The following is a 27,680-nucleotide window of genomic DNA, read 5'->3' as shown; positions in this document are numbered from 1 at the left end:
GTCTTGATACAGGAAGTTATCCATCTATAGATTGGATGTGAAGGGAGGACCACCTGTCCCTTCATTCAGTCAGCACACAACACAAACAGATGAGGCAAAGCACAAAAGAAGTCTAGTCACGTCCAGGTCTCGTCAATTATATTTAGTTCTGTTAATCTTCCCTCATAAATCAAGATCTCCAGATGTCTGATCATTTTGTCGCCACTCTAAACTCCATCTGATAGATAAATAATTTTCTGGAAATGAGAGGCTGGAAGCTGAACGAATATTCCAGATACGGTCACATCACAGCAGCAAAGAGAGGGTCTTACTTCCCTGCTCAGGAGTCCTGTGAACACTACCCAAGACTACAACTGCCTCTCTTGCTTATAATACAAGAAAACTTGAATCTAAACTGCTGCCTATTCACCCCAGGTCTCTCTCAGGCTTTGCTGCTTCCTGGGTTTCGGATTGTTTTCCCCCAGTGTGGACTGGGTGCATTTTCCTCCCTGGAACCTTATTTTGTTCTGTTCAGTCATGTTTCAATTCTCTAGGTCTCTTGGGATTATTTCTGTACTTGCTGGTATTTGCAACACCTCCCTCTTAATTTAGTATCAAATGCAAATTTTGGAATGTCCTGTTTACCTCCTCTTCCAACTAATTAATGAAGACTATAATTAAAATCTGTTCTAGAACAGATCCCTGCTGCACCCTACTAGACAACTCCTCCCAGCACATATGGTTTATCATTACTCATTATTTACAGTCCTACAGTCAGTTTTTCAATCCACATCAATGTCATATCCAATCCAGTCAGAACTCTTTTTCCACATATGATTGTGTGACAGCAAAATCCTTTACTAAAATACAGATTCTCCTTTCCCTTCATCCAATTTTGTACTACTACTAAAAAGCACCAAGTTTCTCTGTCAAGATCTGTTCTTCATAACTCTTAAAACTGCAGGCTGTTCGTGGTTCTATTACCCTCTAACTGTTCAGCACTTTTCGCTAGCACTCATTATTCCATTACTTTACTAGGGATTTAAGTTAGACTTAGTAATTGCCATACTCACTCCTCTTTCCTTTAGTTAAATTCAGAACCACTTTCCTTTCCACAGGTCACAAGCACCTCACTGGATCACAATCACTGTAGCCCAAACAATTCTATGATCTTGATTTGAGCCCTCTATTTTCATGTCCAGTGCAATTCCCTCAGGAAAGAAGCCAAATTTTCATCATCCAACCTACCATATCTAAAAAGGTCTATAAAAACAGGAACTGCCACACTGGTTAAGACCAGCAGTCCATCCAATATCTTCTCTAACAGTGACCAGAAGCAATTATGAAACTACCTGCTCAAAGAAAGTTTCTTCCTAACTTCTGTTAGTGGTTGACATATGACTGAAGCTGAAGATTTACATCTCCTATTTTAAAGGAGCTATCCTAATGTCACTGTAGACATTCTAGCTACATCTGAGGGGTGTGGGAAATAATTTTCTGTATTTTAGTTTAAATGAATTACTCAAAGTTCTGCTTTAATATATCTAGTAAGGAATCTATTTGTCAAAAAACATTTCCTGAATCTTTTTTGTTGTCTGCATTGTTACAGACACTTGCTGACAGGTATTTTGAAATAAATTACCAAAATAATTGAAACTGGCATGATTATACGGTGTTATTTTGACAAATAAAATATGCAGAATTTTTAAATATTGTGCCCCGCATTTTTAATTTTTTTGGCACCAAATTCCCCCAGGAATAGCCGTTCTAATCTTTTCCGACCTACCTCATATGGATGTCTCCCTAGGCCTCTAATTATTTTCATCACCCTTACTTGAATCTTTTCTATACCAGCCTTTGACTTTTCTCAGGCTGGATAAGCCCAGAGTTCCCCACCAGAACAGATGCCATTTCCTCTCCATCTAATAATTATCATAAGTGTTTCACAAAAATGATCATCCAAGAACCCAGGAAAACCACTAGGGATCATTTCTAAATAAAGCCCATGACAGCATCCCTTTGCTGCCTCCACCACCACCAGTCCAGAACAGCCCCAGATCTGAAGTGAGTAATTGTCTTCTCTGCTTCACTCTAATGAACAAAGCTGTTGTGTCCAGAGAAGAGAGAAAGACAATGCACTCACTCTCTGCTCCCCACCACCAGAGCACTGCATGCAGCTGCACAAGCCCACCCTCCCTCCCTTATACTACTTCAGCCTGTCCGAAGCAATCACTTACACCAGTAGCGATGCAGGATCGAGCAGCACTGGGTAGCTACTCCCAATAGATATGCTGGGCTTGAGGAAGCAGTGGGACAAGGCATGAGTGCATTTATACAGAGATGGGGGGAAAGGAAAAACCTACTCTTTAGGCAGTTTTATTTTTCCAGGCCTTCTAGGGTGCTGCAAGCCCTGCAACTACTGTGCATGAGGAACAGCCTTTCCATCTAGTTCACTTTCTGGAATGCTACAGCTGATGAGAGGACAGAGTGATCAAGAGCAAGATAACTGCACTATCAAACCTACTAAGAACACAGTTTCTTCAGAAACTGGGGCTTTGTGTAAACTGGGATTGGAACCATGCTACATACAACTACGCAGTTAGCTCACTCCTACCAGTGTGCACAGGATCTAAGGTCTTCTCTTCACTACAAAAATGTACTCGTCTTAAAAAATGATCTAGTTAAACTGGTGCAAATGCCTAATGTATATGCACTTCAACTGGTTTAACACTTTCTTAAATCAGTTTTGCTTGCCTCAGTAAGCTATTGACAAGCTAAATCAATCTAAGCAAGGGTTAAACTGGTTTAAGTGAATCTACATTACGAGGTTGCATTGGTTTAACTAGATCAATTTTTAAATGATTTAGTTAACTACTGCATTTTTTAGTATAGACAAGGCCCAACTCATGTTTGATTACTCAGGGGCTTCCATGTTCTCACTGCTCATCAAGGGTGTGTCCCCTAATTTTCCACTGCTGCTACCTCTGCTGCAGCTCTACCAAAAGTAGTAACACCAGAAGCACTAGTACAGACAGGACACTGGATGTATAGTGTTTTAGCCACTGTCATCTGACCTGGCTCAGAGCAGGTCTATAGGAAAAAGCCAGCCACTTATGGAGCTGTATCAGTAGGAAGTTAAGTAAAAATGTTTAGCCTGGTACTACAGATCCCCAGCCAAAAGGAGATTAGCAGAGGAGTGGATGTTGCCCTAAATTTAGGATGTTCTTGCTTATGGTAACCATCTTATGTTATTGACACGTGCAGTCATCTGCTTTTCTTCATTTTTAACCTTAAAAAAGCAACCTCTTATAAGCCGATCTCAGAACATAATTGGGATGTAGAGGATCCACTGCATTATCCAATGCGAAATAAAAATGTCTTGTCTGCCATTGCTCTTTGACTCTATACAAGTCCTTTTGTATATGATTTTATACAGAGTAGCCGGTGTCCTGGCAACATTCTAACTTGGGTATCTATGTCCTGCTTCCATAAATTCCCCTGCAGTTTCAATTGTTATAGAATTTTTATCACCTGTCTTGAACTACTGCATAGTGTTGCATATTTATATTGCACTAATCACTGAGATATCTTGGCACCAGGAAGCCGCACTGGTAAACACCTGCCTTGCCCCATCTCAGTGGTCAGTGAAGCAATCCCCTATCTCCAAGTTTTTAAAGTCAGGGTGTAAGGCACTTGGGATTGCCTGGTTGAAGGAGTTTAACCACTTTAAAGAGCAATGGCCAGAAGACATCTTTGCAAGTTCTTAAAGCACAAAATCCATTCAGCACCAGCATCATGATCAGCAAAGTGAGATTCTGAAAAAGAAGCCACTCCCCTCCTGCACTGAGGTATGGGCTGCAAGCTACAGTGTGAGACAGGTTGGTATATCTTAGTTATAAATCCCTCAAATTAGGAACTGTCAGAGCCTGAGGCAGAATGAACAGCACCACTATGAAAGCAGCAGTGCATTTCACTCTGTTCCAGAAAAGGCATGACTCAGCCAGACAGCACAGCCCTCACATCTGGGTAACAAGCAAGTTTCAGAGAGCTAAGGCCTCAGAGCAAAAGAGGAAGAGGATGCACAGAAAAGAGGCGAAGCAGCCTAACTGGGACTCCGCTCCACTCCCTGCAGCTACCTTCAACCTAAAAATCCAGCTTTCCAGCAAGCAGAAGGGACACCCAAGCAGTTTGTTTTCTTGAACATTCAATGCTGTATAGATTTCATTAGAAAAATTCATTCAGAAAAAAGCCATGCAGCATTGTCCAAATCACAGTAACAAGGCAGCCAAGCAGCTGCCAAATATGCAGGCGGCTCCCCACAAACTGACACGTGGCTGCTTTGGGGTCATACTGTAAATAAAAATCTGATTTTAATCAGTGCAAGAATACAACCCCCTAGTTCTGACGGCTCTGCAACCCCATCTAGTCATAATGAGCATGGAAAAGGAGTCTGAGCACAAGTCTGGAAGCTAAAGACTCCCAAGTTATAAATTACTGTAATTTGTTGTATAAGGTTATTTACAGTGTCCAAAAGAGACAGCCACTAGAGAGAAAGTACACGGATATAATCCCTTTGTCAAAGAGCTTATAACCTAATTTTCTACAAAACACAAAGTTACAATGAGGGAAGATGGGATGAAGCAGCTCAAAGGTTAGAAAAATACTTTCATGTTGTTACTCTGGTAAGGTTCAAGCACATTTTGGTGGCTCTATTAAAGTGTTTTGTATGGTTAACTAACATGTCACAAAAGGAGTTTAAGCAGGGATCTAAATGAGGAGGCTTACTGAACTGAGATTGGGAGGTTTGTAAGTCAATTTAAATTCGGCCCAAAGTTTAAATGTGGTGAAAAACTTACAAAACAGAAGCCCTTCCACAGTCTCAAAACTGATTTCACTGGAATGTTTACACAAATATATCTCCCCAAACAGAATTTTAATTTCAGACATGGCTGCAATAAGAACCTGAAAACTAAACTGATTGGAAACAAAGTGGCTAACTTCACTGATTTTCATTGTCCGAACAGAAAAATACAAAAAGTAAACAAAAAGCATCAAATTAGATTTGCAGAATTCTCACTAGCAATAAATGAAGATATTAGCAATACAGTTAAAGAATTTTGTTTACAGCGAACATTTTAAGTTGACAGTTCCTCAATGCTCCTGCAGTGCTCTGAAACGAACATACACGGAACACAACTATATAAATACTGGTAATTTATTCCCAATCATACTGTTGTGCTGAGAGGAATTTTTGGCAGTGAACTCCATAGGAAATCCTCTCTCTCATGAAAGGGGAGAAAAGAGTGGCCTGGACCATTAAGCCAGCCACGCCATTACTCTGTAAATGTGTTAGCCCAGGCTCAAAAACTACTCATCTTCACCAAAATACATTTTTTTTTATCATTGTATTTGCCCTACCAAAAGAAAGTTGCTTACCCAAGGTAAAGGGGTAAAGAAGATTTTCCAGTACTGCACTAAACCATCAAGATAGTGGAGCTTTGGGATTTCTAATGTATAACTGTTATAACAGCAGAAAGACTCATTCACATGTCCATCTCACCATAACAGGATTATGGATTTTTCAAAGAGCAAGGTCTCTTTGTTCCGTGTATGTACAGCACCTAGCACAATGGGGGTTGTGAACCAAGACCAGGGCTCCTAAGTACTTCAAGAAGCACGGCAATAGATATGTGAAATGCTGCCCTGTCAGTGGCAGATGCACAGACTACAACCTGCGCCCTTCCTTTACTGAGGTCACATTCTCTCTCCAGGTACTTATATGGCACCGTGACGGGACACGCATGCCCTGCACTGGGACTGCAGGGGTTAACGCCTCTCTCTAAACCGAGGAGGCCAGGCCCCCTCGGCTCTGCTGGGCATGCTCTGGCTGGACACCAGACATAAAAGGGAGCAGCTCAGCTCATTCAGGGCCGACTGCCAGAGAGGAAGCAGATACACTGAAGGCTCCTGCGGAAGGACTGCCAGCACTTCAGGACACAGAGGACAGCCAAATGGTGATGACCCACAAACCCCCCAAGTCTGGGCATCCCAGAAGGAGTGACCGTGGGAACGCCAAGACGGCACACTGTGGAAAAATGGGTAGGAAGTGACCCAGGGAAACTTTGCGGGGAATATAGAACCACAGACTATCTTGGCGTGTTTCAGTAGGAACCCGCCACTGCGTCAGGGCCCTGGGTTTGGACCTGGTGGAAAGGGAGGGCCCAGGCCCCCCTATCCCAGCCGCCCCCAAGACCAGAGTGGTGGCTCACCTCACCAATCCTATTGACTCGGGCCGCTAAGCCACCCTGCCCTGACAGAAAAGGCAACTCTATTGACTCTGAGTGTTAGGCCAATCTGCCCTCATAAAGAGAGCGGCTATATTGACAACATTCCCAGGTCAATCCACCCCACTCCGTACTGCGTCACAAAGATCCTCCATTGAATCTCTCTGTCAAATCAAGTGATCTCAGAGAGAGGGCTTCAGGCCCTGATCACCTCCACCTTCGGTCTGACTGGTATTTTCCCCCCAGCTGACAGTTCCTCATTTTATTTTACTCTGAAAAGTTAGAATATGAGAATGGTCATAATGGGTCAGACCAATGGTCCATCCTAGCCCAGTATCCCGTCTTCTGACAGTGGCCAATGCAAGGTGCTTCAGAAGGAAAGAACTGCAGGCAATCCAGTGATCCATCTCCTGTCCACTCCCAGCTTCTGGCGAAGAGAGAATAGGGACACTCAGAGCATGGTGTTGCATCCCTGACCATCCTGGCTAATAGCTACTGATCTAGTTCTTTTTTTTAACCCTATCATAGTTTTGGCCTTCACAACACCCCCTGGCAAACGGTTCCACATGTTGACTGTGTGTTTGAAGACGTACTTACCTTTGTTTGTTTTAAACCTGCTGCCTATTAATTTCATTAGGTGACCCCTAGTTCTTGTGTTATGTGAAGGGGTAAACATTTCCTTATTCACTTTCTCCACACCAGTCAAGATTTTATAAACCTCTATCCTATCCCGCCCCCCTCCTCACTTATTCATCTCTTTTTCAAATTGAACAGTCCCAGCCCTTTTAATCTCTCCTCATACAGAAGCTGTTCCATACCCTCTAATCATTTTAGTTGCCCCTCTCTGTACCTTTTCCCATTCCAATATATCTTTTTTGATATGGAGCATCCAGATTTGCACACAGTATTCAAGATATGGACATACCATGGATTTATATAGAGGCATTATGATATTTTCTGTCTTGTTATCTATTCCTTTCCTAACATTGTTACCGTTTTTGACTGCCGCTGCACATTGAGCAGATGGTTTCAGAGAACTATCCACAATGACTCTGAGATCTTTCTTAATGCGTAACAGCTAATTTAGATCCCTCATTTGCTATGTAGATTTGGGGTTATGTTTTCCAATGTGCATTACTTTGCATTTATCAACACTGAATTTCATGTGCCATTTTGTTGCCCAGTCACCCAGTTTTGTGAAATCCCTTTGTAACTCTTTGTAGTCTGCTTTGGACTTAACTATCTCAGGTAATTTTGTATCATCTGCAAATTTTGCCACCTCAGTGTTTACCCCTTTTTCCATATCATTTATGAATATGTTGAACAGTACTAGCCCCAGTACAGACCCCTGAGGGACACCACTATTTACCTTTCTCCATTCTGAAAACTGACCATTTATTCCTACCCTTTGTTTCCTATCTTTAAACCAGTTACTGGTCCATGAGAGGACCTTTCCTCTTACTCCATGACTGTTTACTTTGCTTAAGAGTCTTTGGTGAAGGACCTTGTCTAAGGCCTTCTGAAAGTAAGTAGATCACCCCTGTCCACATGTTTGTTCACCCCCTAAAAGAACTCTAATAAATTGGTGAAGCATGATTTCCCTTTACAAAAACCATCTTGACTCTTCCCCAATAAATCATGTTCATCTGTATGTCTGATAGTTCTGTTTTTTACTATAGTTAAAGAACATAAGAACGGTCATACTGGGTCAGACCAAAGGTCCATCAAGCCCAGTATCCTGTCCTCTGACAGGGCCAATTGGAGGTGCCCCAAAGGAAATGAACAGACAGGTTATCATCAAGTGATCCAACTAATTTGCCTGATACTTAAGTTAGGCTTATCAGCCTGTAATTACAGGCCTTTTTTAAAAATTGGTGTCACATTAGCTATCCTCCAGTCATCTGGTACAGAATGTGAAAGGATTTGCAGTGGCTGCTAACTGCAGTCAGCAGTGAAAGATTTGACAGAATCTGAAACAGTTTCAATGCTCATGAAAATGAGGAACAGAGAGCACTGACTAAAGTAGGTATATGGCGTGCAAGCTTCTCTGACACAGTTCTCAGTCCCGATGTGCAGCACCCCCTGATATTCCAGTCCTAGGCTCCCCAGACACACAGCTATACTGATACCCTCAATCCCAGCCCACATGCCCTCTGCAGTTCCAGTCCTGAGCTCCCACCAAGACTGACAATTGCACCCCAACCCTGATCTGCAGTACTCCCTAGCCTGTGTTCTAGGCTCCTCATGCACACAGCTCTGCTACTACTCCACAATCCCAAACTGCAGTATTATTCTAATCCTAAATCTTCCCTGCACAAAGACGGCTAGTTGTTCCATGTAGTGGTTTTTGTGAACAGGAACTAGGGCAAGACCAAGCATTTCACACCTGAACAAAAACGGATATGAACCCAGACAATTTAAAGGGCAATCCACAAAGCCTGTAAAAGTATTTATAAATAGGTGGTGAAGACAAATTAGTAAGAGAATATATGCTTACACCACATTAAAAGTTTAGAACTAATCCTTTGAAAAAACTGATCATCCTCCATTCGACTGCCAAGCCCCCAGTTCAGGATTCTGCATTCCGACTGCAACAGCTGAAGACCTCACTAACAAACCCTGGGCAGGAAGCCGTCAGAAAATGCTGGGTTTAAGGGTTAGTGAGGGGGCACAGTTTCATGGGGAAATTGTAAACGGAGGACAGGGCTAGAAGGAGGAGCCAATTTCTCAGTGGTTTATTCAGAAATGTGTCTTAGATTGTGAGCTCCTTGGGGCAGGAGGCCATGTCTTTCTCAACGTTTTGTACAGTCAAGCACACTGTGCCCTCACTTAGTGTTAAATAAGTATTTGGAATCAAGCTGCTCTAGTCCTTTAAAGATCTGGCTCTCAGACAGACTGTCAGACACACAGAGCAGCTTTGCAGTTAACCTTTCAGCTACAAGACTTCAAGGAAAGCAAAGAGTCCAGGGCTTTGCAAATGTGGCCATTTATCAACATTAGTAGAACCACTCTAAGGGTAGGTTTACACTTACCGGCCGGGTCGACGCGGTGAGTTCGAACTCCGGAAGCGCTGCGGTCGACTCCGGTACTCCACCACGGCAAATGGCGGTGGCGGAGTCGACGGGGGAGCCGCGGAGTTCGACCCCGCCGCGTCTGGACGGGTGAGTAGTTCGAACTAGGGTACTTCGAATTCAGCTACGCTATTCACGTAGCTGAATTTGCATACCCTAATTCGAACCCCCTTTTTAGTGTAGACCAGGCCTAAGGCCTTGTCTACACAGATACTTTACAGCACTGAAACTTTGTCAGGTGGGATGTGAAAAAAACACCCCTCTGAGCGCTGCAAGTTTCAGCGCTGTAAAGTGGCAGTGCAGACAGTGCACCAGCGCCAAGAGCCACGCTGGGAGCTACTCCCCTCGTGGGGGTGGGTTTTACACAGCACTGGGAGAGCTCTCTTCCAGCTCTGGTGCCGTGACTACACAGCCATGGCAGCGCTTTAACATTGCTAGAGAAGACATACCCTAAGTGCAAACAGCTCAAGAGATTTGAAAACATCCTTTCACTGAGAATGGCACAAACAATGGCACAGTGTGACAAACACTCACATACAAGGAGATCAGTTTCCTTCTGCTGGAGTATTCTTGCTCTCATGAATACTTTTATCTGGAGCAGTTTCTCTCAAACTGGGGTCGCCGCTTGTGTAGGGAATGCTCCTGGCAGGCCAAGCCGGTTTGTTTACCTGCCCCATCCGCAGGTCTGGCCGATCGCAGCTCCCACTGGCCGTGGTTCACTGCTCCGGGCCAATGGGGGCTGCTGGAAGCAGCGCAGGCCGAGGGATGTACTGGCTGCCGTTTCCAGCAGCTCCCATTGGCCTGCAGCGGCGAACCGTGAGTGGGAGCCGTGATCAGCTGGACCTGCGGATGGGGCAGGTAAACCGGCCTGGCCCACCAGGGGCTTTCCCTACACAAGCGGCAACCTCAGTTTGAGAAACACTGATCTGGAGGCTCTGAAACATACAACCCTCTGATAAAACATCTGAAGATTTGCACAACACACCACTACAGAGATGCACAGGCATTGGCTCAGCACACAAACAGGCTGTGGCAAGGCCCTGTAATCACAAGGTGCAAGTGACTGGACAGACAGATTAGAAGAGAGCATCATGCAGCCACAGTTTATAGGGGGATTTTGGGTTTGCTGTAATGCTTCAGCTTTCTGCTTCACTGACCACAATCCCCAGCCTGACAAAGGGGCAGGAATCCAGTGTCTGGGCACATTACCATTAATTGTGCAAAATGCAGAAGTAGAGATTTCACTGACCAGGAGGTAAAGCAACTGAATCTTTGCTTGCTGGCCTAGGGCATCACCACATTGTCTGATTTCAGAGCATCCCATATTGGCTTCTGACCACTTCATGGTACAATTACTCAGTAAGACAACATGCTTCCATGCAAGAGTCAGTGCTCATTTTACCTTATGTCACAGCAGAGTGTTCCTACAGAGATCAGAATGGTTCTGCATCATAAGAGTATGTGTTAAGTACAAGACTAGACTCCCTTAGAAAGCTCATGTTATCCACCAACTATAAACCTAAATAAACATTCTGAATGTGCTGGACTCCATGAGAGCAGTATCCAACTTCTCTAATGAGCCTAGAGCTGTAGCTGCCAAACCCCATTTCCTGTCTCTCTCTGAAGTAGTCTGAACTGGTTTATCTTTAACTTTCATTTCTGCTCCCATGAAGCTGCTGGTGCAGAGCTGGAGAGAAACAGACTTGCTGGAGAGTTTGCTGAACTATTCCAGCCGCCATCCTTTCAAACATATTTCTTATGAACTAGGCAAGTTTCCCTTTCACTGTCCCCCATCACAGTCCCTTCCACCCTTGGATATTAACCCATCAGTTCACTATATTTCCAGCAGTTGGAACATCTCACCAGACAAACTAGAATGAAAATGGGATACCAGCAGCATCTGAGAAACCCACCTGGTACTCACAGGTCCCTGGAGAGCTACAATAGTCAAGCTATACCCACAAATTTTCCTTGGGGATATTCTATGGATTGGAAAGGTCATGGGCAGCAAAATAAGACCTAAGGCTTTCATTTCATATGGCCCAGTTAAAGACAAGTATATTTGGAATCCACCCAAAACAACAGACCCTTTTCCCTCCTCCTAAACAATCTATTATCTCAGTAGCTCTCCCCAAGTCCAAGAGTCTGCATGTGTCCATGGCAGCCAATGCAGCCTCGCTCCAAGCTGCACTACATACACACTTTGTTCGTAAGAAGGGAGGTGGCTGCATCCTCCATGGTAGCAGCCAGTCACACAGGTTATGGCCGTGTCAGGACTAATCCAATCAGTAAGGCAATTAGTCACTTTCAGATGATGAAATAAATATTCTCCAAATTCAGCCACCATCCGACGTCCTTCAGAGCTGGACATGGGGAGTGGACATTAATGCCAAACTCACCCCCCCAAAAAAAAAAATCACTAACCAGTTGCCTGGAAATCAAACACCTTCTATACTTTGGGAACTGGTCCCAAAGGGTTCTTACAAAGATGGATTATGTTGTCCAAAACAAGTGTCACTTCAGCCCCACCCCCACCCCCCAGAGTATTCTGCACACATGTAACCACTTGTTGGCTGAGGAGAGGGGAAGCTTTCTGGCCAGTGCCAGGCAGGAAGGAGGTTAGGGCAAGACTGAACTTTACAAAGAACTGGCCGGTTCACTCTTGTTCACCATTTTCTGAGAGGGAGATGCAACTGACAAGATTCTTGCTTCTCTCTACTGATTGACTTCTCTCTCCCTCAGAGTGATCCCCCAGCAACAGAAAACCAAATTCCTGCCTCTGTGTCTGCTTCTCATAGCATATGGTATGAACCCTCTTTGGGTCTCACTAGCATAATTCAGTGTGAGACTAGAAATGCTGCTGAAGTCTAATGCTAGTACAGCTTGGTGAGAAGAAGATATGAATAGTTCAAGGTAGACATGCCCAAACTTCACTCAATTGCTGCACTGAGAGCTTACCAGAAGCTGGAGGCAAGCTATACCTAACTGGTATCAAATTGCAGCCACTCTTATCTTTAACAGATGTGCATCCCTCAAAAATTACACGGTCTTGGTACACAGTGCGACCTGTGAAGACTACAAGTCCTAGCACCTAATGCCCTATCTTGAGTTGAGCAGTCTTCATTAGCGGATTAATTTACTGGGCAGTACCAGGAGCAATGGAGGGAGAGGGTGAATTGCCAAAGCCTCAGACATTTAATTTAAACATCAATCTCTATATTTCACCATTAGTGCTGTGCCATTAGAGCACATTTTAAGATCCCTAAGCCACATATTGCAAGTTTTTTCCTTCCCACTGCGCTACCCAAAACTACATACTTCACAGCACAGCATTGTCTACTGTTCAACTTCCCAGAACACAAGATATATCAAAGGTCACCATAAATCCGCATGACATTTACACCCCATCTTCCCTCCCTTCCCATATCCAGCTTTCCAAACAACAAGACAAGGAAAATATGATTAAACTGCAGTTTTGTCTATGCACTTATATGGCCCGCAATCCCACGGTATGATCACCTTACCAGCTATCATGGAAACATCTCCACTCAGTATCAGCTTCATATGGTGTATATATCAGAACCAGCTACAGCACCTCAAGTGCCACTGTACAGCTCTACAGCAGTTACAAAGGATTGGGGGAGGGGGGAACATCTGGAAGCCCAGTGAACAAGTCCCATGAAATCCAACATCCAGCAGTGTGTCGATGACAGCAGAATCACATCCTCCATTTCCTTCACTTTTTATTAACCGCTGAAGAGGCTTGCTTGTACTGTGATCCTGTTTGACGTAAAGTTAAGCAAGGCTGAACTGGCTTGTAATTGGATGGGAGACCATGCAAGGAACACATGTAAGCTGCCTGGAGTTGGTTTGGGAATAAGGTTGGTGGAGCTCTTCCTTCTGAACCTGGCACTATGGGATGCTGTGCTGCTAGATGTGTGTATTTTAGGTAAGATACAAAAATGACAATTACATGTGATCACTAAAGAGTTCATGGTACTTTTCAGAACTGTCAGGGCTGCTCTCCAGAACAAATTCCAAATCAGGTAATTATATTCTGCATCCCTAAATTTACCGCCTGCAGTTGCAACTGGAACTGAGATTCTCCTTTACTTTTTCCCCCTAGACTATTGCGTAGTGTCACTTCATGCCAGTCAACAGCTGCCACCTTCCTCACCAGAAGCGGCTGCATTTCAGGTGACCCCTGCACACAGTTTACTTCCAGAACAACAGATTCTAAAAACCCAAGACCAATAACCAACATTCAAGTCTAATCAGTGCAATGGGATTCAACAATATGGGAGATGTGAAATGGACTTGATCCCAACAGGTTTTTTACATGAGATGCTGCTGCTGCACCACCGCCTCCATCACTGTACCACTGTTCAGAGTCAAATGTGGTGGTTTTGCAGCAGCAAAAGGACAAACATAACAGAACAGGAGACCAGAGCATGCACACACACACTACAGTGCTGGGTGCTACAAGAAAATAAACTATACGACACAGGTCAGGTGCAACCTTAAGGCTCTTATTCCTTATCTTGGAATCCCGGCCTACAGATGACTTTTTTTTGGGGGGGGGGGGGAGTGGGGGAAGATGCATAGGAATTGCCATAGTTTATTAGAGCTACGGTCCACCTACTGCAGTATCCTGTCTCCAACACTGACCAGCCCCTACATGGTTCAGAAGAAGGTGTGAGTACCCCACATTAGGCAGATGTGGAATAATCTATAACCAGATCCTATCTCATGATGCTATTTATTACTTAGAGACTGGATTACTAATTCCTGAATCATGAGGATTAATGTCACTTCCAAAATGATGTTAGCTCTCAACTTTCTGTGACAATGAGCTCCAGAGTTTAACTGTGCATTAAGCATAAGAACAGTCATACTGGGTCAGACCAAAGGTCCATCTAGCCCAGTATCCTGTCTTCTGATAGTGGCCAATGGCGGGCGCCCCAGAGGGAATGAACAGAAGAGATAATCAACAAGTGATCCATCCTGTCGCCCATTCCCAGCATCTGGAAAACAGCGGCTAGGGACACCATCCTTGCCCATCCTAGCTAATAGCCATTGATGAACCTATCCTCCATTAACTTATCTAGTTCTTTTTTCCATTGTGTCAAAAAGTATTTCCTTTTATCAGTTGAAATTTGCCACCAGTCACGATTTCTTTGAACATCCCCTTGTTTTTTATAATACAGGGAGAACAGAAATTGTTGACCTACCTTCTCTGAACCATTTATCTGATATACTTTTATCCTGTCCCTGCTTATTCATCTCCTTTCTATGGTAAATAAAGCTCATTCCACCTGGAACAATTAAACTCAGGAGAGTGGGTGGAAGCAGCATATGAAGACAGCTCCATAAGGCATAACTAGGGATGGGAACATACACAGGCCCAGAATGGATCCATTGCAAAGCAACCCGATGGGAGAGGCACAGAACCCTTTGGAAATATTACATACATATAGTGGCTCACCTACCAGGAAGCCACTTAAATAAAAATCAAATTAATTTGGCAAGAATTAAATAAAAATAATGCACCAGCATTACTCACTTTTTCACCTGCTGAGATTCAGCCATGGGTAGTTTGGACTTTGTAAAAACTGTTCCTCACTCAGTTTGATGGATCCATCTCAAGTTAATCCCACCTCATTGTCTAGATGATAGAGCTCATCTTTCCCCCACACTTCACATAGGACACAGTGTCACTACATCTTCTTTTCTAAACAGTGGTAGTGAGAGGAGGGATGGGAGAACTCAGTGAAGTCCCTAACGTAACCCCTTCACACCTGCTCCAGTTCCAGAATTTTTTGCAGTGTTTTCCCAACCATGAGGTTTCTTAACAACATTGTGTCTACAAGCCCCTTACCAGCATACCTGATTCCCTTCTGAGAATCTCACAAAACATTTCCCATATATCTCCTAGGTTCTGGATTTTTCTTCTCATTTTCTATTAGAGACGCTTGCACAAAAATAGAATCTCGGTCCCTTTGAGCTTGTCAGCTCCATCTCTTTAGTCCCACATGAAGGCATCTACCTGTGATCGCATTATCTTTTCTTCGGTGATGTCACAAAAGACTCTGCATAATTAAATCCTATTATCCCTGACACTGCTTGGAAGAGCCAATACATGCTTGGAGGCCTGTTAAATTTCAGACTGAGCTAGAAATTGATACAATGCAGGTCTTCAATGAGTGCTTAAACTGTCCCTGTAATTGAACAGAGGCCACTTTCTCCCTATGGTGGAACATTTGAATGTGTTAGGCCTGCAGTGGTCTGGGATTTCAGATTCTCCCTTCCACCTCAGGTCATATTCTCCCTTCCCTCTGGTTGCTGCTATTTAGGAAATCGCAGCTTGTGACACTGTTTTCTTACTGACTGTAGGGGTGAGGAGAGGAATTCTGCCATGAAGGGAATTAGGCAAGATTAACACAAACTGGTGCAGCCTAAGAGAGAACAGAATGCATCATATCAACTCTCAGCTGAGGGCCTAGGCATTCGGCACTGGCAAGGCAAATACAGACTCCCACACTGACTAGTTAACACTGAGAATCCCATCTGTTTTCAAAGAGAGGCTGAAGCAGGAATTGCAGGATTGCATCCAACTAGTCAGCGCTGACAGGTCCTCAGTGTCAACCTCATGAGCACTTATAAAGCTAGCTGCTGATTACCTGCTATTTATTCTCCTTCCACCTCTCCACCCACACCCAACCCTCTTTTCTCTGATATAAGAACCCCACCCTGTCTCCAAACAACCTACATCTACTTAGAAAAAGAACAGAAGCACAGATCACAATTTCAGAATGAGTTATAAAACTCAATTTCCAAACAGGTAAGCCACAAAAATGGCACTAACCAGTGAAGCATAAGCCACTGATACCATAATGAGTAACGGAGACAGCCATCATCAGGCCTCCAGAGCAGGTAAAAATACAGGACAACAAAATACAATTAAGCATTCCGAGCAAGACTAAGAACCAGGTCTACCCATACAGTATTTAGAGACCAGAGGATTCAGGGCCCCAAGTCACAGAGTCTGCCCAGATGCACATCTGTGTACTACTACCAGAATTGCTATAACCCCTTTGACAGGAGTCTGTTTTCTGAACATATTATCTGTCAGCCAATTTATAATAGTGACATACAGGCCAATTCTTAGAAAGCCCCTCCAGAGCCAGGAGCAGTGTCAAACTCTAAGCATGTCTGTTGAAAAAACTGCTCCCAGTTCTCCTCCTCATAGAAGACGGTGGCTTCAATGAGGCAGTTTGAGAAGTAAATTCAGTGACCAGCTCAAACGCAAACAAAGCTGTCAGTAGCACAAGCTGATGAGACAATTTTCAGCTCTAAACACCAGAGTTGGCCAGACATGGACATACTATAATGAGTTTCAAAGATTACACTAAATATATTGCCAGATTTATAGATACACTTCACTTCCTCCAGAATGGAGTCATCGGGTCCTGCCTACTGCCCACTTCCTTCAGTCAAAAAACTAAGACCTCTGCAGTAGCTAGATAGACAAAGGAAAAGTCAGAAGAGCAAACAATGAGAAAAAGTGAGCGCAGACTAGTACTGGACGAGCAGACATTGGAAGTCAATTTACAGTAAGAGCCTCCAGACTCCCATCATACCCAATTTAACTCAATCCACCTCCTGCTGGGATGCCCCAGATATAAATATTCTGTCAGCATCCAGCAGGATATTGGCATTTCAGAATGGAAACCAATCCCAAGCACTGTCAGGATTCACTGTACAGCAGCCCTCTTCAAAGTTCATGGTCTCTTGCCAACCTTCTACCACAAACATGGCCTGGGGCTCCTTATCTCCAGGCAGAACTTTCCAGAACATCCCCAGACAATCAGATGAAAGGCTTTCCCCTACAGGAGTATTTGGTCTTGACCAAGCCCTAGAGACATAATGCCAGTGGGAAGACCTTTATGTGCATCTGCACAAAGAGAAATCATTGAGTCAACCAGAGTAAAGTCATGCAATTGTGTAAACTGACACACAGAACATGGCCCCTAGTACCTTTCCAGCAAACCTAAAATGTTCCTTTTCCTAGCTGATCCAGTCCACTCATAGGGGCAAGTGGGGGCAGAAATCAGCAAGGGCAATGCCCTCCTTCCACCATTCCAGTAGAAGAACCGCCATGCAATACACTATTTTGACTTCTCTCTCCATCCATCTGGACCTCTCCAGACCTTGTCCCCAACACTCCATTTCAACACCACCCCCGCACATTCCTCTGAATTTGTCCAAAACTTACTTGATTCCTTTTGCCACTGTCTAATCCTGCAACAGTTACCACACACCCTCCACTGCCTCCTCTCTCCTTCCCTACAATGCCAACACTAGTGCCCACCCCTTCCCACCAGGCCCTGCTCAACCACAGGATAATCCTCTTCCCCACCCGGCCCCTGATGGCCTGGGCCCACCTGCATCCACTGCCCAACTGTGAGAAGCCTTGCTCCCCAGCACCCCACACCACAGCCAGCCCCCCGCAACCCCCTGGCAGACCACCCCCCAGGCCGGCCAGCACCACCACCCCTAAAACGCCCTCCGCACTCACCCAGACCTGCTCACCAAGCCCCATCTCAGCCGGGGCTGCCTCCCAAACCCGGCTACGCCAAGGGACTGAACCAAACCGCCAGCTCCCGTCGCTGTCCCCCCACGGGCCCCTCGCATTCCCCCGTCCCGCCCCGTATTCATGCCTCCCCCGGCGCCCCCTTGCCGGCGCTACCCCCGGCCCGGCACTCCCCATCCCCCTTGCCGGCGCTACCCCCGGCCCGGCACTCCCCATCCCCCTTGCCGGCGCTACCCCGGCCCGGCACTCCCCCTCACCCTTGCCGGCGCTACCCCGGCCCGGCACTCACCCCTCACCCCTTTGCCGGCGCTCACCCCTCCCCCTTGCCGGCGCTCACCCCGGCCCGGCACTCCCATCCCCTTGCCGGCGCTACCCCCTCCCCTCCGGCACTCACCCCCTCCCCCTTGCCGGCGCTCACCTCCCCTTGCCAGCGCTCCCGGCCCGGCACTCACCCCGCGCTACCCCCTTGCCGGCGCTCACCCCTCCCCCAGGCCCGGCACTCCCCCGCGCTCCCCCCCCGGCCCGGCACTCACCGCGCTTGTCCAGCTCGTAGCCCACCAGCACGAAGTAATCCGCCAGCCGGGCCATGGCGAGGCCTGGCCGAGCCGGGAGCGGCGAGACGCGGGCGCTGGGGCGGAGCCGGGCGGCTCATACCCCGGCCAGAGCGGCCGCCCCCACGTCAGACTCAACCCGGCGGCGCCGAGCCCCAGCCGCCGCCATCTTCCCTCAGCCAGACCCAGCCCGGGCAAGGCGCCGGACGCATGCGCGGGGAGGACCCCGGGGCGGGGTTTCGAGTGAACAACATGGCCATTGGCCGCCACGCGGCGGGGGGCGGGGCCATGCGAGCCGCGGGCTGCAGGAAGCGGGGGGGGGGGGACTATTGCCCCACCCACAGAGACCTCCCGGGCGGGCTGTGCCGCGGGGCGGGGCCTTACCCCACAGGTCCCCCCTGCCAGACTGTGCCGCGGGGCGGGGCCTTACCCCACAGGTCCCCCCTGCCAGACTGTGCCGCGGGGCGGGGCCTTACCCCACAGGTCCCCCTGGCCGGGGCAGGACCAGGGTCCTACCCCACCGCGACCTCCCTGCCAGACTGTGCCGCGGGGCGGGGCCTTACCCCACAGGTCCCCCCTGCCAGACTGTACCGCGGGGCGGGGCCTTACCCCACAGGTCCCCCTGGCCGGGGCGGGGCGGGATCTTACCCCACAGGTCCCCCTGGCCGGGGCGGGGCGGGATCTTACCCCACAGGTCCCCCTGGCCGGGGCGGGACCAGGGTCTTACCCCACAGAGACCTCCCTGCCAGACTGTGCCTCGGGGCGGGGCCTTACCCCACAGGTCCCCCCCAGCCAGGCTATGCCGCGGGGCGGGGCCAGGGCCTTACCCCACAGAGACCTCCCGGGCTGGCCGTGCCAAGAGGCGGGGCCTTACCCCACAGATCCCCCCCAGCCAGGCTACGCCGCGGGGCAGGGCCTTACCCCACAGATCCCCCCCCAGCCAGGCTATGCCGCGGGGCGGGGCCTTACCCCACAGGTCCCCCGGGGCGGGGCCAGGGTCTTACCCCACAGGTCCCCCCTGCCAGACTGTGCTGCGGGGCGGGGCCTTACCCCACAGGTCCCCCTGGCCAGGGCGGGACCAGGGTCTTACCCCACAAAGACCTCCCGGGCGGGCTGTGCCAAGGGCGGGGCCTTACCCCACAGATCCCCCCAGCCAGGCTATGCCATGGGGTGAGGCCAGGGTTTTACCCCATAGATCCCCCCTCGACCAGGCTGTGCCACAGGGAGGGGGTGTTACCCCCCCACATACACACCCCCTAGCCAGGCTGTGCCATGGGGTGGGGTATTACCCTATAGACCCTCCCCAGCCATGCTGTGCCATAGGGTGGTGGTGTTACCCCATATATCCCCCTAGCCAGGCTGTGCTACAGGGTGGGGGTATCACCCCATAGACCCTCCCTCAGCCAGGCTGTGCCCCTGGGAGGGGGTATTGCTCCATATCCCTGCCTGGGTAGAGCCCCACCCCTACAGCCAAGCAGAGGAGGAGCATGTTGTCACCATAGATGCCCCAGAGCTAGACAAGCAGTGCCAAAGGGAGGAGGATATTACCCCATACATCCCCGCTCTCCCCCCCTAGCCAGGCTGTGCTCTGGGGAGGAGTTTTTACCCCATTCCCATTTTCCCCACTCCCCAGCTAGGACCACAGTAGAAATTCTTCAGCTTCCTAAGAGACCATGTGCAAAGCCACATCCCCATGGACTGATCTCCCAGCCCCAGAGATCTCCAGGGATCGGGGAGGGCAAGAAGGATGAATATCTTCAAGAGAGCCCAAGGGATGAGAGCTAATGCTCCATCCCAAAGCCCAGGGTCTCAGTAGAGCAGCAGGTTCAGGGTTCTTTTGCACTGGAGTCTCTCTTCCCCGGATGAAGCATCTCTACTAGAGAAAGTTCTGCTCTCAAGCCAGGAACAAACTATGGAGAACAACAATGATATTGCATTGCCCATGTGTGTGTAATATCTCAGAACTCTTTCCAGGTTGTATACATGAATCGCTTCACCACTGAAATGCAGCTGGCTCTGTGGCGGCGTGTGGCAGCTGTTTTAATGGGACACAGCAATGCAGTATAGGGTGCAAGGTAGGAAGGGAATCGTCTACCCAGTAGAAACTGCCAGGAAACAAGTAAGGTCTGTGCTGCTTCAGATTTAGTTCTAGGCCTTTCCTCACCTTTTCTGCTCTCGTGGAAGGGACTAGACCTGCCCTCTGCAGGGTGGGTGAGGCGGTGAAAGACAGGTGAGGGTCAGGAGCAGAGGCCTCACATCAAGTGGAGGTTGATATGAAGGAACAGCAGCCCCAGCGATGCTGGCTGTGGCTGGGATTCAGCTGAGACATCCCAAAGCCTTTAGCTCCCTTCGCTGGGCACATCTTGCAGTTCTGAAATGCGCTGGTGTTTTACTCTGCACTTTGATTGACCTTTCCGCCTGGGATCCCAGAGATGAGAAAAAGACCAAGCATTTCTGTCCTGAAAACGGTGCCTGCCGATGCTCCTGGGGGCCAACAAAGTGTCATTCTCCTCACTGCAGAGAGAAGAGAAGGGACTTGCCAAGATCATACACAGAAACCCTCCAGGTTCCTACTCCTGTCCTTAGCCCCATGAAACTTAAACCCCTGCCTCTCATCAAACAAGATCAACTTTTGCCCTCCGTCTCCTATGGGTACTAGAGGCCCAGGTGGCGATAGGGTTGGCAACTTCCTAATTCCAGAAAATGGAATGCCCTTGCCCTGCCCCTTCCCTGAGGCCCTGCCACACCCCTTCCAGAGGCCCTGCCCCCTGCTTACTCCATTGCCCCCCCTCTCTCGCTTGCTCTCCCCCACACTCTCTTGCTCACTTTCACTGCAAGCATAGGTGCCAACTTCCCCTCTTTCCCCTGGGTGCTTGACCCCACCTCTGCCCCTGGCCCCGCCCCAGCCCCCGCCCCCACTCCACCCCTTCCATGAGGCCTCACCCCTGCCCTGCCTCTTCCCATCCCCATTCCAACCCCTTCACCAAAGTCCCCGCCCCAAATCTGCCCCCTTCCTGCCAATATTCCAACTCCTTCCCCAAATCCCTGCCCCAGCCCTGCCTCCTCCCCGAGTGCACCACGTTCCCGCTCCTCCCCAGCTGTTTGGCAGCAGCCGGGCAGGAAACGCTGGGAGATAGGCAGAAAGTGGGGATGCGGCACGCTCAGGGGGGAGGAGGAGGTGGGCCAGGGAGGAGGAGTCGGCGCCTGTGACTGCAAGGCCCAAACACGCATCTTTATTGTTTTGACAGATGTATTATGCTAAGTTCAGGCAGGGGTGAAAGTAACTTAAAGGATTTACCAGTATGCCGGAGTCCTGAGCAGGGCGTGGCCTCAACTGGAAGAGGAAGAGGCGGGGATTTAAAGGGCCCGATGGGGCCACTGTAGGGAACCCCGGGCCCTTTAAATCACGTCCGGGGCTCCCCGCAGCGGCTGGAGCCCTGGGCCCTGTCAGTCACCACCGGAGAAGCCGGTCCAGTCCATACCGTGGTACCGGACCATACTAGCTTACTTTCACCTCTGAGTTCAGGTTTTATTTGTTACAAGACGCTAAAGCTGGCCACAAAATAGTCAAAAAGGGTAATTAAAAAAAAATAAATTACATAAAGGTTTTCATAATTCTTTCCCTCCCCTCTTCTCATTTTTTGTAACCAGCTCCGTGTTTTTTGTTCACTAAAGTTATTGTAATTTTGTGTGTGGAATTAGGATCACACATTATCACAGCTGCAATGGGTCCATTAAAGGCCCACTCCCAAAGCCCAAATACGAATCCATAGAGCACAACCACAGAAATGCACCTGTCCAGAAACCTATATAAATAAATCTGTAGAAACTGACTCCCACCCCTACATGCAGATACGCATGTGTATTCATGTGTACACACCTAGCATGCACTAACACATAGACTTCCACATTATTTAATATTACAATTGTTGTTTAGTGCCTAGAGACCCCAACTAAGATCAGGGCTCCAGGGTGGTAGGTGCTGGACATACACATAAAAAGAGAGAGTCTGCAATAAAGAGTTTATAACGTAGCTAGACAAAGGTGGGGAGAAATGTACGATCCGTCGGCTCTTCTGCAATTACTAGTCAACAACATTCACTTTTTAAGAAATAATACATTGCTTTTAGAGTTCCTTTCTCTTTTAAAAACTTGTCATGAAAGGAATACACACATATTTTATGTCATCCATTTTTGTGTGTGTGTGTGATAGGTTGGATCACAGAAACTCCCTTGGGAGCTGCCAACTGATGTGCCAAAACTACCTCTGCTCCTGTTTTCCCTGCCAGCTCAGGACCCCAACACCCTGTCTTGCTGAGCCAGACACTCCCGTCTGCTCCTACAAAGACCCAGGGTCTGAATTACTTGCCCCAAAGCTGCAGGTTTACCTGAAAGCAGCTCACAGAAGTGGGCTTGTCTTTATCACTCAGATGCCCAACTCCCAATGGGGTTTAAACTCAAATAAATCCGTTTGACCCTGTATAAAGCTTACGCAGGGTAAACTCATAAATTGTTCGCCCTCTATAACACTGATAGAGAGAGATGCACAGCTGTTTGCTCCCCCAGGTATTAACACATACTCTGAGTTAATTAATAAGTAAAAAGTGATTTTATTAAATACAGAAAGTAGGATTTAAGTGGTTCCAAGTAGTAACAGACAGAACAAAGCAAGTCACCAAGCAAAATAAAATAAAATGCGCAAATCTGTGTCTAATCAAACTGAATACAGATAATCTCACCCTCAGAGATGCTTTAGTAAGTTTTTTCCTCGGACTGGACACCTTCCAGGCCTGGGCACAATTCTTTCCCCTGGTACAGCTCTTGTCCCAGCTTAGGTGGTAGCTAGGGGGTTCTTCATGATGGCTCCTCTCCCCCTTTGTTCTCTTCCACCCCTTTATACATCTTTTGCATAAGGCGGGAATCCTTTTGTCCCTCTCTGAGTTCCCACCCCTCCTTCTCAATGGAAAAGCACCAGGTTAAAGATGGATTCCAGTTCAGGTGACATGATCACATGTCACTGCAAGACTTCATTGCCCACTTGCCAACACACACGTATACAGGAAGACTTACAGGTAAAACACACCCATCTGCAGACAATGGTCCTAGTTAATGGGACTCATCAAGATTCCAAACAACCATTAATGGCCCACACTTTACATAATTACAATAGGCCCTCAGAGTTATGTTTCGTATTTCTAGTTTCAGATACAAGAGTGGTACATTTATACAAACAGGATGATCACACTCTGTAGATTATAAGCTTTGTAACGATACCTTACAAGAGACCTTTTGCATGAAGCATATTCCAGTTACATTATATTCACTTATTATTAAATTTTTATAAAACCATATAGACTGCACAACGTCACAGTGTGCAAGCCAGCAAAAGGAATAAAAGTCAAAGAGTTAGGCTGCAAATTTTATTCACACAGGTATATACACCTGCGGCAATACACACACCTCCCTACACGAAGACACACAGTCTCTTACACACATACAATGGCTGCATGCACACACTTGCCTGCACAGAGACACTTTTTCAGACACTTTTCCAGGGGCTGCCTAAATCACCCAGCCAGGAAGGGAGGAGGAGGGTGGACTGGAGGGGAAAAGATAGTGGGGCGGAGGAGAGAGGATGGGGAGGGAAAGAGGCAAAGGAGGAGAGCAGGGTGGGAGTGAAAGGGGGCAGTGAAGGACAGAGGAGAGGATGTGGGGGGTATGTGGGGTGGATGAGGATACAGGGGGAGGCAGAAGGCTACAGGTGCATGAGGATGTGGGGGGCACAGGGGTTCATCGGGACATAATGGGAGTGCAGTGGGGTATGGAGGTGAATGGGGTGCAGGGATGAGGGACGGGGGTGGCAGCTCTGGGAGGTGGAGAGGATGGGTGGGAGAGCGCTGTAAGGAGTACAGGCCTTGGATGGGTAGGTGTAGGGGGCAGGACAGGATCGGACAGGGAGGGATGCAATGATGGGGATGAGGGTACAGGGGTTGGGATGGGGAGGTAGGCTGTGACTGGGGATGGGGTGCGGGGTGGTTCAGATGGGGAAGGATGCAGTGATGGGGATGAGGTGGGGTTGTGACGGGAGAGATGCAGTGATGAGGGATAGGGGGGGTTGGGGAGGAATGCAGTGATGGGGATGGGGTGCATGGGGTGGTACAGGAGGGATGCAATGATGGGGATGAGGGTACAGGGGTTGGGACGGCGAGGTATGCAGTGACAGGGGATGGGGTGCGGGGTGGTTCAGACGGGGAGGGAATCAGTGTGGGGGATGAGGGTGCGGGGTGCTTTGGATGGGAAGGGATGCAGTGATGGGGATGGGGGTTGGGACGGGGAAAGATGCAGTGAGAGGATGGAGGTGCAGGGGTTGGGACAGGAGGTATGCAGTGATGGGGATGGGGTGCGGGGTGGTGGTACAGCGAGGATGCAGTGATGGGGATGGGGTGCGGGGTGTTAGGGAGGAATGCAGTGATGGGAGATGGGGTGCATGGGGTGGTTGGTACAGGAGGGATGCAGTGATGGGGATGAGGGTGCATGGGGTTGGACGGGGAGGGATGCAGTGACAAGGGATGAGGGTGCTGTGGGGTTGGGACGGGGATGCAGTGATGGGAGATTGGGGTGCGGGGTTGGGACAGGAGGTATGCAGTGATGGGGATGAGGGTGCATGGGGTTGGTACAGCGAGGATGCAGGGATGGGGTGCGGGGTGTTGGGGAGGAATGCAGTGATGGGAGATGGGGTGCGGGGTGTTGGGGGAGGAATGCAGTGATGGGGATGGGGTGCATGGGGGTTGGGACGGGGAGGGATGCAGTGATGGGGATGAGGGTGCATGGGGTTGGACGGGGAGGGATGCAGTGATGGGGGATGAGGTGCAGGGGTGTTGGGGGAGGAATGCAGTGATGGGGGATGGGGTGCATAGGGGGGTTGGTACAGGGAGGGATGCAGTGATGGGGGATGAGGGTGCATGGGGTTGGACGGGAGGGATGCAGTGACAAGGGATGAGGGTGCTGTGGGGATGGGACGGAGGGATGCAGTGATGGGGATGGGGTGCAGGGGTGTTGGGGAGGAATGCAGTGATGGGGATGGGGTGCATGGGGGTTGGACGGGGAGGAATGCAGTGATGGGAGATGGGTGCAGGGGTGTTGGGTGGAGGAATGCAGTGATGGGAGATGGGGTGCATGGGGGGGTTGGTACAGGGAGGGATGCAGTGATGGGGATGAGGGTGCATGGGGGTTGGACGGAGGGATGCAGTGACAAGGGATGAGGGTGCTGTGGGGTTGGGACGGAGGATGCAGTGATGGGGATGGGGTGGGGTTTGGGGAGGAATGCAGTGATGGGGGATGGGGTGCATAGGGGGGTTGGTACAGGGAGGGATGCAGTGATGGGGGATGAGGGTGCTGTGGGGTTGGGACGGGGGGGATGCAGTGATGGGGGATGAGGGTGCATGGGGGGATTGGACGGGGAGGGAAGCAGTGACAAGGGATCAGGGTGCTGTGGGGTTGGGACAGAGGGATGCAGTGATGGGGGTGCATGGGGGGGTTGGTACAGGGAGGGATGCAGTGATGGGGGATGAGGGTGCTGTGGGGTTGGGACGGCGGGGGATGCAGTATGGGGGATGGGGTGCAGCCCCATTCCCTGCACTCGGAGATGGGGATACACATCCCTCGAACTCCTGGTGCCGGCGATGGGGCGACAGACAGACCGTGGTTCGCCCCACGGCACGCGCCGCAGCTTGAGCCCAGCCACACGAGGAGCGCGAGGAGAAGAGGCTGGGCAGCAGCGGGGGAGACGCACCACGTGACCCCTCAACAGCCGCCTGCTGAGCACTCCCCTGCCCTGACCCAGCCAATGGGAGCTGCGCTGGCGGGGGGCAGGACCCCACTGGCCACCCCTAACGCTAGGAGCCCGACATGCCGGCCCGGGAGCTGCGCAGCGTGGTGGCACTGCCAACCAGACAGTCAACAGCCCGGTCAGCGGTGCTGACTGGAGCCACCAGGATCCCTTTTTGACCAATTGTTCCAGTCCAAAACCGGACACCTGGTCACCCTAGGTGGCGCAGAGTCTTCAGCTTTACCCACACCCATTTCTCTGGCCTGGGCCCCCCACTGCTAGCTAGCAGCATGGGGAAGCAAAGAGGCACCGCGCAGCCAGTGCCTGAGGTCAGAGGCCCCCCCCACCTTCCAGCTCCCTAGTCACTGCCAAGTTGCTGTTTTTTTTTTTTTGTTTTTTTTTCAGTTTTCTTTTTTATTTATGTACATCTGTTATGTCAGATTTACTCCCGAGCCATAAGTTTTTGCTTCTTCAGCTTCTTTTGAGAGATCTTTTTCTTCTGAGCAACTTCCTCTTCTGGCTTTGGAACAATCTGCTCCTTCTCAGTGAGGATCATCTCAATATGACAGGGGGAGCTCATGTAGGGGTTGATACGACCATGAGCTCTGTAGGTACGCCTGCGCATTTTGGGGGCCTTGTTGACCTGGATGTGCTCAATTACCAGAGAATCCACATCAAGACCCTTGAGTTCAGCATTACTCTCAGCGTTTTTGAGCATGTGCAGTAGGAACTCTGCACTCTTTTTAGGCCAACGTCCCTGTGTCCAGCCCCACTGCTTGGCCTGAGCGCATCTGCCAACTCCACCATTGTAACGACGGAAGGGAACACACTGCTTTTTTAGGGTCACATCCTTTAAGTATTTAGTGGCTTTCCGGATATGCATGCCCTTGATAGCTTGAGCGGTTTCACGAGTGTTACAGTGTCAGGTTCAAGGTGGTGAGCGTGGGAGCATGTGACCTGCCAAGCTCATCCCCACCCATCTGGTCTGACAGCTTCTACTCCTGATTCATTGCTGCCCAAAAGGCCGGTTGACAAGTCCAAGCCGCTTCCCCAGGAGGCAGCAGGGTTTCTGAGCCAGGGAAGTCATTTCTGTCCCAGTTGCTGGTTCTCCACAGACATCCCCTCTAGGTAGAGAGAGACACCCCTCCCTTTCCCCTCTTGCTCCTGCTGTACTGAGTCCAGCACGGCCAGGGGGCCAGCAGCCGTGCACGTTCCATTGGCCTTCCTCCTGTGTTGCCCAGGGCCGGTGCAAGGAAGTTTCGCTCCCTAGGCGAAACTTCCACCTTGCGCCACTTCCCCACCCAGCTAACCCCCCCACCAGCAGCTAACCACGCCCCCGCCCCACGAGGAGCCCCCTGCAGCTAACCCTGCCCC

At 49.1% G+C, this 27,680-nt stretch overlaps 2 protein-coding genes across 8 annotated transcripts in view; both read right to left on the bottom strand.

The window, feature by feature from the left end:
* Positions 1-18,682, bottom strand: part of SBF1 (SET binding factor 1) — a 139,672-nt gene extending 120,990 nt beyond the window's left edge. For 6 of the 7 annotated variants that reach the window (XM_039520180.1, XM_039520182.1, XM_039520184.1 and 3 more), the window contains exon 1: positions 18,461-18,681. In XM_039520180.1, the coding sequence (XP_039376114.1) occupies positions 18,461-18,515 (55 nt within the window). In that variant the 5' untranslated portion in view covers positions 18,516-18,681. Of the gene's footprint in view, positions 1-18,460 lie in introns of all 7 variants that reach the window. The other variant, XM_039520181.1, reaches the window with a different exon arrangement.
* An 8,048-nt stretch (positions 18,683-26,730) lies between these two features.
* LOC120396703 (60S ribosomal protein L17-like) lies at positions 26,731-27,220 on the bottom strand. Its single transcript, XM_039521752.1, has one exon. It carries the CDS (start codon positions 27,187-27,189, stop codon positions 26,749-26,751), a length of 441 nt encoding a protein of 146 aa, XP_039377686.1. The 5' UTR covers positions 27,190-27,220; the 3' UTR covers positions 26,731-26,748.
* Positions 27,221-27,680: the final 460 nt, after the last annotated feature.

This window comes from Mauremys reevesii, linkage group 1, assembly GCF_016161935.1.
Source record: "Mauremys reevesii isolate NIE-2019 linkage group 1, ASM1616193v1, whole genome shotgun sequence".
NCBI classification, from domain to species: Eukaryota; Metazoa; Chordata; order Testudines; family Geoemydidae; genus Mauremys; species Mauremys reevesii.
Note: the sequence above shows the minus strand (reverse complement) of the source record. Positions and strands in the feature narration are given on the sequence as shown.

Coding starts and splice junctions, on each gene's coding strand:
- LOC120396703 (XM_039521752.1), bottom strand. CDS start 27,189: ATGCATATCCGGAAAGCCACTAAATACTTAAAGGATGTGACCCTAAAA.